Source organism: Lycorma delicatula, chromosome 8 (assembly GCF_047948215.1).
Source record: "Lycorma delicatula isolate Av1 chromosome 8, ASM4794821v1, whole genome shotgun sequence".
NCBI lineage: Eukaryota > Metazoa > Arthropoda > Insecta > Hemiptera > Fulgoridae > Lycorma > Lycorma delicatula.
In genome coordinates, this window is record NC_134462.1 from 93,882,228 (window position 1) to 93,894,956 (window position 12,729).

Here is a 12,729-nt window from a genome sequence, read left to right on the forward strand (position 1 = left end):
GTAGTTTCCTTTTGTACTCGTTAAAACAAACTTGTAAAGAATGGAAAAAAAGAAACATCAAAAAAATTAGTGTATGCAAACATTCAGAATATAAAACTGTCAAATCTTCGATCTCATGAAAGGTCAATTTTAATAATTCAATAAAATCTACTAGTCACGAAACTATAAAACAATTTTAGAAAAATAATAAAAATGTAAGTATTGTTTTACAAAGATTCTTTACGATCAATGTATTTATTTGAAGAATTAACTTTTCATTACGTTATTAATGTCGGTAGGCTCATTTATTACACTTTTTATAATACATATATTTTTTCTTTTATGTGAGTTATTAAAATCCTGTTAATTTAGAAAACAATATTTTTTTTAATCTATTATTATTCTAGTGGTCCCTCTTTATTTGTATTGATTACAGTACACTGTTAAGGAAGATGAAATGTGGGAGTCGACAAAAAAGAAACTCGTAACGTAGCCGATTTGAATGGCGCCCGAGATGTGGAGCAATGATCTATGTCGTCTGTTGTCCTACTCTACCTTTGCATATTATTTTCGATATCATTCAGATTTTATTAAATCGCAGTAAAACTTGATAAAAATAAAATTTAATTGTTATTTATTAAAACCTAGAAATCCTAATAAGCAAAAAAAAAATTATTTACACAGTAGAAACGTTTATGCACTTAGGAAGCTTACTTACTAAAAGTGTTCCTAAAATGCAATTTTCACAATGTATAAAATAATTATCATTTCATATGATCAGTACTCGGTTCAAATTCCTACATAATCCAAATCTGTACACTAGGATTAAAAATTATATACCACGCGTAGGGATGATGGTGAACAAGAGGGGGCGAGCTGGTGACTGACAAGGGGGAAGGGAACTAGCGGTTATGGAGACATTACTTCCAGGAGACGCTCAATAATCCTGTGGAAGAAGAGAAAGAGAGAGAGCACAGAAGAATGATATATGAGAGAACCCAATCTCTGATGGAAGAACCGATGAGAAAAGATGCACTAGAAAGGATTCAAAACAAGCCACCAGGAACTGATAGCATAAGGACAGGTGATTAAAATATGGCGGTGAGACGTGTAGATGTTGAATATAGGATGACTATCAAGTATAGAAGGAGGAGAAGGTATCCCAGGAGTGGGAAGAATCCATATGCCCAATGTACAAGAAAGGAAGTCGAATGCAGGAATTCCAGAGGAATATCACTCCTATGCAGTACATATAAGGTCTTCTCTAAACTGTTGTTGCAAAAACTCCTCCCTTACATTAAGGAACACGTACGACAAGTTTAGGTGGGTTTTCGCGCAAACAGGTCTGCAGTGGATCAGATATTCGTGCTCACACAGATGGTTGTGAAGATCTGGAAATACAATAAAAAGGATGGATGCATACGACAGGGTAGACAGGAGAAAGCTTTTTGAAATTATGGAGGAAGTAGGAATATCGGATAAGTTAACTTGTCAGATTTTGCATTAAGAATTCAGTGTAAAATGAAGGTGGATGGGAAGGAAACTGGCTGTTTTGATATGGAAACTAGAGTCAAGAGTCAAGGAGATTGTACTTCCCCACCCTTTTTCACTGGAAAAGGCTGCAGCAACGGGTAGAAGTGTGTATACTGTCGCGACAGTGAAAATTCTGGCGTTTGCGGATGATGTGGTGACGGTGGAAGAGGATGAGCAGATTGAGGAGTTGGTTGAGATCCTTTTTGGGAAGGCACGGAAGGTTAGACTGCGGGTTAATCCGAAGAAGATGGAGTATATGGTGATAGCAAGGGAAGAGGGAGGTACTGATAAGCTCTTTAAGGATTGGAATCACATTAAAGAAGGTAGAAAGCTTTCACATATTTGGGAAGCATAGTGAATTGGAATAACATGGAGGAAGAGATATGGACGCGTATTAAGAGTGCCGACGGATGTTTTTACACTATGGGTAAAGCTTTGAGCTCTAGATTGCTATTGAGAACTAATAAACCTAGGGTCTACAAAACAACTGTTCGATCAGTTTTGGTGTACGGGGCAGAGACGTGGATTCAGCAAGAAAATGGCGAGGAAACTGATATAGTTTTCGTAAATAAGGTCCTAAGGAATATATTTGGGGAAGTGCAGGAAGGTGGTAAGTTCAGGTGAGCGAATAATTCAAAGATAAGGAAACTACACTGTGAAGCGGTCATAAAGAGCAGGATACAATGGCTTGGACATGTACTACGACGTAGAGGAAACATCATTAGGGAAATTTATGAATGGAAACTCCACGGTACACGCCCTTTGGGAAGACACAAACTTACACGGGGAGATGGAGTTGGAATGTTGAGTGCAGATATTGGTATGGCTGATCACAGGCAGGAATGGAGGAGGCTCTAGAGCGGGGCAATGAACAGACTTCGATTCGAAAGTTCCAGCTAGGTAAGGTAAGCGTTAAAAAGGCTTGAAAAATTGTCCTACAATTGAAACAGATTTAAAAAGTTTTGGTTTGGATATTAATATCTAAGATTGATATCATATAATATTAAAAATTGCTTTTGTCCTTTTAATCCGTGTTGATCAAGTTAGAAATAAAGGCACGATATCAAGAAAAATAATATTACATAGACCAAATATATTGTTCCGCAATATTACATTAATCAATCATCATTACTATTTATAAGAACTGACACTAACTAGGCTTTAATTAAAATTAAAATTTTTATTTACTGAGAAAATGTTATTTTTTCCTTATTTAATTCAATTTGTTCGCACTGTTTTTCCTTTAATCAATGATTTTACTTGTACTTGATCAATTAAATTTTACCATAGATAATCTTACATAAACGAAAAACAGCATTCAATTATGCGACTTCCTTCACGCATGGTAGATGTAAATTTATCATGCACGTATATAATTAAAATAGAAAAATTATTATAAAATAATAAGAACCGATACATAGAATAAAAATAGTAAATATATACAATCAATGTTAGAATTTCCTACCCTCATCATCCCTGCCTATTTTTGAATTCATATATTGCGCAGGTTGAAACACTGTTGGCGGTGCGTGCGTCGTATAATATACTGATGAAATAAGTAAGATTTAACAAACCGTGACTCGCTATTCTAGAATAAGTTACAACAATTTCTCTTAATATTACTACCGGTTTTATTTCCCATAATGCCAGTTCATTTTTCTTCGATTACATACGAATTTTAATATTTGTCAACGAATTAGAAGTAAGAAAAATTACCCGTAGTTCAATGTAACAGAATGCAGATCATTTGAGTGGAAATGAAAATATACAGTTAATATAAATTTTGTAATCCTCTCCCAGCACAAACTGGATTGTCTACTAAAGTTGTTCACCTTCTACAGTTTGATATTATGTAATACATTTAAACAATTTCATACTGCATTCGCGCGCGAAAAAAACAATCATACACACACCCACCGAATTACCTGCTAGTAAATTTCACCGAATTATACAAATAACAAGAACTTTCCAGAAGCATATCAAAATATTTATTTTAATCAGTTACACAACAAACAGCACGAAATAAAACATAAGATTGCTGCCTCGTATCCGTATTAACCCGGTATCAACAATATCATTCATGATTACATACAGTAACATGCAAATTAATCCGAACACAGGGAATTCTTTTTTAATTTCTATGTTACGGCTTCGTTGCTTAACCACACCAGTTCTTTAAGTTGTCTGTATAACGTGAGGTTATTGTTCTTTGGTTATTTTTAACAAGTTATAAGTAGTGTTTTGTGAAAATGTATTTCATTTTTTATTACAAAACATATTTTCGTATTCTTTGTTGTGTGTGTTTTGAACATATTACAGATAACTCCAAGGAAGCGTTCGAAAATTGTTTCTCTTTCTAAGCATTTTGATATGACAAAACGACAAATAGCTTCTAAATGTAGTGTTGGAACTAGAAACAGAGAATGCTATTTTAAAACAATTTAAAGAAACCGGTTCCATTTTACTTCAAAAGAAAGGCAAATGCGGCCATAAAAGAAAGACTACACAACAAAGGATCGGTTATTAGTAAGAAAAAAAATCAAAATTATCTGCCGCGGACTTTAAATAGAAAATAACAGCCAGCGGAACAGATTAACACGTGACAGCTGTTAGACGTCGACTTCTTGTAGCTGGACGGAAAGTCGGCCAGCTAAAACGCAGGTTTTAACACCGGCAATGTGCAAAAAAAAGGTTCTTGTGAGCCGTAGCACATTCTAACTGGACCAAAGAAAACTGAAAAAGTATTTTTTCTGACATCACGACTGCATTGGCTCATATCCAACTCGGTTAAACATCTCCAGACAATTTTTTTGGGGTTGTTTCAAATTTGAAGACCCTTGTTCATTACTTCTAGTAGATTGTAAGTTGAAAAGTGAACGCTGTATCACGATTCTGAAGGAAAGAGTTGTGACACAATTTCAAAACAAATTCTCGCAAGGCAAGGAAGTGTTCCAGTAAGACTTGGCGCCATGCCGTACTGCCGAAAGAATGGAAACATTTTTCGAAGGACGTAACATTAAAGTGCTCCTGTGGCCAGACAACTCCCCAAACTTAAACCCAATTGAAAACTTTTCGGCAATAGTCAAAAAAAGATTCAAAAATGAGTGTACCTAAAAAATTGACCTCATTAAAGCAATTATCGGTATGGTTTCATGATGAATAAAAAAAATGTATAGTACACTTGCTGAATCGATGCCAAATCGTGTACGTGTACGTACCAAATCGAGAAGTAATTAACAATAAAGGAGGGCGTATTAATCATTAGATATTCACAAATTATGTAGGTATGATTTTTTTCTCGAGTTACTTTTTATTAAATGACATCTTTGTTATCTGCACGCTACTGTACTTTTTAATAGGTTTTATAATCAATAAAAACAATTTAATTCGTTATTAGTTAGTCATTAGTGTAACTTTATTTTTACGGTACTTATATACTTTTCTAATCTATTCAGAGTAACCTTGATGATAAACAATTAACGACCCTCAACAAAAAAAAAAAGACATTTAAAGGTAAAATATATTCCTTAACAATTTGTTATACTATTACTTTTTTTAATAAGTAATGAATTCTAGTGGTTTTTTACTGAAAAAAAGAACTCGTACATGCATACAAATACTACCCTAAAATTAAACAACCATTATTTAATACTCTACTGTAACGTGAACGACTGCATGGAAAAAGCTGAGTTTTGCACCGCATTTAATGGTTTCAATTTATTTAAAGAAACCTTAGAAATTAGAGCAAATTATGCACAAAAGGTGATCCGTTTTTCTTCTGCGTTCGTATAATGCTCTTTCGTTGTTTCACAACTTCGTAAATAAGATTAAAAAAATGTACGATTTAGGTAGGTATATTTTAATACGAAGAGGTTTATTTACGGTTAAGATATTTTCTTCCATTCTTTATCCATTTTATCCGTAAGTATAAAAGTTGGCGACCTAGCAAGTAATGTTTTCGACTTTTGTCTACAATGCACCTTGTAGGATAAGTTGGCCCAACAATGCGTTTAATTTCTTTGGGGTATCTTTTAAGATAATTTTTTCCCTGCAATGAGCTATTTTAAATATATTACGGAGTAAATACAGTTTCATAATTCAATAAAAATGCCATGAATAAAGTTCGTGAATATAAAAATCTAACCAGTTTATATTAAAACTAGTCTTTATCTCTGTTATCTGTAAAAGAATACAGCCACCGATTGACTTCACCAGAGCTGAACAATTGTACAGATAAAAGATCTATAAAATATTCTACGCTTACGTAAAGCGAATTCTCTAAATTAAAAGTCTTAAGAATATTTATATTATTTTGTAGCTATTTTTATATTTAATACCTTAACATTATTTGATGTATCTGTACTTTAATTAATTTAGAATTTAATCACACCTTTTTTTTTTATCTTATGCTGCTCAGATCAAGGACTTACCACGGTTTCCCTTGATCCGTCCAGGCAAATGCCGGGGCATTTCCTTTTTTAACTACGAAGTAGCAGCTCATCTACTCATTCCTGATGTTATCTTTATAACGTATTATTTGCGTAAAGATCAGAGTAAATGATTATTTTAACTGAAAGTCGCTTTCTTTCAAACCTTTTTAACAACCCTTAACATTATTTGATGTATCTGTACTTTAATTAATTTAGAATTTAATCACACCTTTTTTTTTTATCTTATGCTGCTCAGATCAAGGACTTACCACGGTTTCCCTTGATCCGTCCAGGCAAATGCCGGGGCATTTCCTTTTTTAACTACGAAGTAGCAGCTCATCTACTCATTCCTGATGTTATCTTTATAACGTATTATTTGCGTAAAGATCAGAGTAAATGATTATTTTAACTGAAAGTCGCTTTCTTTCAAACCTTTTTAACAACCCATTGTTAATTGAATTTAATTTTTACGAAACTTAGTAAATAATTTCTTAAAACATGATAGCTCAGTGCAAAAAAACATCCTACCTTCGATGTCCCATAACGTTTTTAAATGCAAGATTGTTTTAAATTGAAAGTAACCGTCAGAAAAACTTGAAAAAATTCTGTTTTTAAACATATTCAAACAATTTTTTTTTAAATTAATGAAATTATGTAAAGCTGAAATTGTGGCGGCGGAAAAACAAGAGAAAAACAGTGTTCGATTCATGAATAATATCCTCTAATTTCTAAAGGCTGTATTTAAATAATTTGCAAATTCCAAGAATAACTCTCTAAAAAACAAGGTTTGTTACAAAACAGAAAAATTAAATTTTTCCTTCGAGTGATGCTAAGAAGAGATAATTGTTTAAATACAACTGAAATGAATGAACTTACTAACATAACTGATTTACAATGTTAATAAAATCAGTTGATTTTCTTTTTGCCTCCGGGACTACCATTAGATATTGCTTCAGAGGATGAAACGATATGAAAATTTTTGTAGCGGAGGTCCCAGATTGAAATCCCAGTGAGGCATGGCATTTTCACACGCTACAAAACTTTCATTTCATCTCATCCTCTGAAGCAATACCTAACGTGCTAGAGGCAAAAAAAATTGATTATATTAACATTTTTACTTTTATCAAAACTTTTTAATACTTCTTTCTTTTAAAAAACTTCATTTTCACAAACGTATCTGAACTACATATTTTAAATTAATAAAAACAACGCCACAGCAGTAATATTTTCTACATGAACAAATGGGTTTAATTTTTAATTTTCTATAGTAAACAATTTTAACGCTGATGATTTTTGCTCAACATTTCATGAAATATGTCTGTTCATCTAGAACAAATTGGTAGTACACTTTGTTCTTTTCTATTACCATTAGCTAATTTTTTATCATTAATTAAGCATTAAAAGACTTTCTCCCTTTATATTATCAATACAAAAAAAAATGTAATAATGTTAATTGCCCTGCCCAACCAAACGAAAATTTCGCTTAGTATTTAATTACAATACCAGCAACTGGTTTATTAAACAGTAATATTTTTTTTGTTCCATACATTATTCTCTTATTGTTTATCTTTTTACTTCTAAGATATTACCACCAGAGGCAATTCTGTGTTGCAAAACCACAATGTGGTTAAAAATATAACAGAAAACTAACATAAATTCTTGATTTTTGTTATCACTTTGTTTTATTACTATTATGAAATAAATGAAACATTCTTTTTTCCAATTAAGGCTAGCAATTATATGTAATTTTTATAAATTTACAGCCCGCTGTTTTCATAAATGAGCATGTATGTTTATTAAACGTATCGCTTGCATGCATCATTATTGTACATTCTATTCGTAGAATTATTTTACAGCACATAGTTTAAAAACAACATTTACAAATTAAACGATGAATGCAACAGACAGAATATTTCTACATTCATACCTCATATCTCAAAACTAAAATTTATAGGATTTTAATCTGTTGCATATTTGTAAACTGACAAAGCAACGTTTCATTTACATTATACCTGAAAATGATAATCTTGGTGCGGTATAGTCGCTTTTACTGCATGTATACGATTAGATTATGTCTTATCAGTATTATACACAACATACTACCAAAACTGTAGAATAAATATAATTTTTATATCATGAAAAATCAATTTATTCTGTAAAGTTATTTTTTAAATTCAAAACAGATGATTATTAATAAATTGTAAAACAATATTAATTTTAAAAGAAAATGTTATATAGAAAACAATTTTACAATAAAATTGTAGAAAAATACTCGCGGAAAAAAGAATTTATGTATTCTATTAACTTATACTTCAGTAAAAAATAAATTAAAAATTATGTAATAGTATTGGAAGATATCATACAAAAAATTTTGTAATGGGCTATTTATTGCAAAAATATAAATTATTACTGCCATCAGAATTACATAAATTTAGTTTCCTGTATCTCAGGTTTGGTACTTGACTTTGTCAATTAGAAATAATATGTTATGTTCAGTCTAATATTTATTACGATATTATGCAATAACATTTTTCTTTAAATTATTTCAAGTTCGATTTTCATACATTAAAAAATCTGATGTGGACATCACATGACTAATATTCTGAGGTTCTGATTCGAACCGATGTGCCTCCCCTTGTAAGGTCAAAATGTTTCATTAATTAAAATTTTATTTGGCTACAACCCTGGAACCAGTGAAAATAAGTACCACTTATATTGTTGTAAAGCCCTCAATAAGAGCTTATTACTGCAGTTAAGAAAAAGTCCAAAATCCAAATGTTTTGGATTTTGGGCTTTTTGTTCACTTTTAGTCCGGTCGATTGCAATCAAAAGGGGAGGTGCACAACTAGATGTTACAACAGTCCTAAATCCAAAATTTCAATATACTACGGCTTATCATTTTTGAGTTATGCGAGAAACATAATACGTACGTACTATACATACGTATAGTAGATCGGTACATTCCGGTGCTAAATTAAGGGGGACGGACACACAGACAAATGCCCTTTAGTAGGGTAGGATGACAATATGATAAATAAAAATTAACAGAAAGTTTAATATAAGTGAATAACAATTCTCACACGGATCCATCAAAAGATTTACAGGTAAAGAATCAAAAAATTAAGCATTACTGCTTCAAACACAAATTGAAGAAGGTAACAAAATTGCAAGATAGAGCAAGACCTAAAAGGGTCTAGCGAATTTCTATTATGTTTTGAATGTATTTCTTCTATGGATGAAAACAAACACCAAGAAAAGGAGTAAAAAGAATAACTGAAAAAACTGAGTGCAAAAAGGAAGATATAATGAGGAGAATAAAAGGGCATAGAGATCTCATCATAAAAATTCTGCAGAATTGGAACATTAACTGCCTGACACATATACCATGAGAGGGGAAAGATTAATTAAAACATGTAAGAGACAAAACAAGGTAATGAAGAGGACAGAAGTAAAAAAAACTTATAGCCAACCTAAAAGGAAATTGTTTAACTATCAAGAACTCAAAAGTTTAACCTAAGTTGAACAGATTAGAGAAGTCATGTTAATGAGAGATCTGCCTCAAAACAGATAACCATCATATTTTTTTATTATGATAAAGAAAATATGAACAAAAAAAAGAAGAAATCTGTGTATAATTATATGAAAATATTACATGTAAATTACCTTACACAGGTAAGAATTCAATACAATAATTACTAATTTTATATAATTTCTAGTAAAATCATGCAATTATTTATAACCATACTTTATTGTATTTTGCTACTATGTCATTCAAGCCAATATGAACTTTAGGAAAAACTTTCATGTGAAAAAGATGTTCAACAATTCTCAACAGTACCCAGTAAAATTATCTAATGAAGATATTTTAATTCTAATGTCACATGTTAAGGAGTTAACTAAGATTCACAAGAATATATGAAATTCCATGGGTAGAATAGACCTGTCTTAAGAGACACGTAAACAGAATTTTGTCTCATTGATGAAGCATTCAGATTTATAAAAAAAGGCGCTACTTGAAAGTGAAACTCTAAAACTGAAATAATTAATTATTACATAATGAATTAATTAGAGCTCTGGCACATTAAGCATCAAGTGGGATGAACTCACTTCCCCCTCTTTATATTGTATATATTAATTTTAAAAAAATTGTTTTTGAAATTTTTAAGCAATTTTATACTTTCTAATATCTCTAGAAGATTATTATCCCTGTAAATGTAGATTTGTGGTTTCAACACTATAAAGATTCTTCCACAAAACATCTAAGAATTGTTACTTGTAGCAAGTTATGGTTTTCATCCTAGCGAACACATTTCCAACCCAATCCTAGTGCCAACAGGCTTTAAGTGACAAATTACCAATCAACTAACTTAATTTTGTATTATTACACTCTTTCCCAGTTATTTCTGATTAATTTTTTTACTAATATCAACAAAAGTAAATGGCCAAAATGGTATATTTAGCTTTAGTAGTAGTACTTTTAAAATATTCAAATGAAAAATTTGTTTACCTTAAAAACTATAACAAACCATTGGCAACAATTATTTATTATACTTAATACACAAAAAATTGATAATTTTGTTAAACATTTTTAATTTTTTTTAAATTAATAAAATTAACCATGCAAAAAATTGAGTATCATAATTAAATGTTTTATTTATTTCTGCATTCAGGATCAAATACAAAGTGGAATTTAAATTCACTACTGGATTAAACTTATTTTTAATTGAATTTTTTTTTGTACAAGTAAATATATATTTAATTATCTGTAAATAAATGACTTCAAACAGCAATCGAAAACAAAAAGGGCAGTAAAAAAAAAAAATTACTGCAGACTTTAATCTATTTACACATAGGTAACGAATTCTAGTTTAAACATACGTAATTTCCAAATGACTTTTTAAAACAGCAGAAAATAATCGACTAACATCAGTGATCAGTGTATGGTTTTCGTTTTCTTGTCTGATCAATATATGATATGTTTCAAGTTTAACTTAAAAAAAACATTGCAAATAGTGCTAATTAATATTACACAAATTTTAACGACCTGCACAATAAAAATTGCGTCACTATGATGATATGCTAATATTTTACTACTACTATCCGCAAGGTGAAAAACTGAATTTGCTTCTGTGTGCACATAACATTAACAACTGTATGAAAAATAAAAACGGCATAATCTTGGCAAAACTGAAATTAAAGTTAACAACAGATTACAGTTCTTTAAGGGCCAATATACCGCAAAAAAGGCATCTTCGATTCGCTATTTACATACAAGCACGTGAATAATATACAAAGAATAAACTGTAAAGAAAATTAAAAGAAAAATCACAAACTATAAAATATCTACTTACACTATCAGCAACGTGGTGTGCCATTTTCTATGAAATAGCTTCTATAGAAGTAAGACAGTAAAAACCGGGCGGGTATTTATAACTGTGTAGCAGGATAATACTGCAAATGCACAATCGAACAGTAACCAACCGCGTAATTCAGGACCTAGCCTCGTGAGTATGCGACCTTGGTTAGGTTCCTAGAAAGCTTAGTCACAATTGAATTATAATTTCTTTGTACAAATTTTATAAAGAAAAGTTATGTAAAAAGCAAATGAAAAGTAATGTAGAAATTTACCTTGAAAAAATAAATCATCAAAATAAATGGTTTTATTTACTTGTTTTTTGGAAAATTCTTTCAACAAATAAATCATATGTGTACATATCCTTAAAAAACTATATTTTATATATATAAACTTACATAAAATAAATCCAAAGTGTAGATAAACGTGTATAATAATTTTTTAGACGTTAAAAGTAGCTAAAAGGTTATAAATGGAATAGCATCAATTACTCTTGCTCGAATAGATTAAGCAACCATTGTTTAGCGCGTAATCCAATTGTAGGAACAGTTCAAAATCGTATTTTAAACTGATCAGAAGTGTACTTACTTTCATAACAGAATTAAATATCAAACAAAACAGTAATAGTCGAGAAAAAGATGGCGCGTAGTTTACAACAATGTTCGATCTGTAAGTACCTAAACCATTACAACCTCAATAAAAATATTTTCACAAGCTAAAAATTAATTTATTGAATCATCTGCAGTAAAATCTAACCTGACTAATTTTTTTTTTAAACTCGTCCACAAGATGATTTAACAACCTCTTTTCAACTTTTTTAAGCCGTTTTTGTAAATCTGATGTCAGTTTCCCTTCTACAAAAATATCCACCTAACAACTTAAGCAGAGACCAATCCAAAACAACAGGTTCTACAATTTTAATGTACCACCTAAGTAAATATAATCCCAAAGTATTGAAATAATGGATTAGTTAAAAGTTTCTTAATAATCTTGTCATGCAGGCCCTTTCACTTAATATAGTTTTGAATATTTAAAGCCTTTAATTCTGCAAATAAATAAAATTGATATGATGTTATGTATGTACACACCATAACCTAATATACCCTGTAAACATAACGTAATACATCAGTTACTCTGAAAGTGACATACCATTTTCAAGAACAATGAAAACCCAATACCAAATTTGTTACGGAAAGTTTGGAAAAGTGCCTGTTGGTTTCTTCACTGACACCTGGCTACTATAATCATGGATTTATCACTGGATAAAGCCATGGTAAAGGGATTCCTTTACCATGAGTAGTTGAGTCAATTCATTTTTCTATTATGTAGGCTAAATTTATATTTATTTTTTTATTTATATATTTTAATCTATCAACCAGAATGAACTTAGTTAAATTTTGTAAAAACAAAATTATTCACTTAACACAGCCATTT

The 12,729-nt window shown here is 30.7% G+C and overlaps 1 protein-coding gene across 1 annotated transcript in view; it reads right to left on the reverse strand.

Moving 5' to 3' along the window:
* LOC142328698 (thioredoxin-2-like) overlaps window positions 1–11,474 on the reverse strand; it is a 53,215-nt gene extending 41,741 nt beyond the window's left edge. Inside the window, exon 1 of the mRNA XM_075372632.1 lies at window positions 11,294–11,474. Within this exon, the coding sequence (XP_075228747.1) occupies window positions 11,294–11,317 (24 nt within the window). The 5' untranslated portion in view covers window positions 11,318–11,474. The remainder of the gene's footprint in view (window positions 1–11,293) is intronic.
* Between the last annotated feature and the right edge of the window lie 1,255 nt (window positions 11,475–12,729).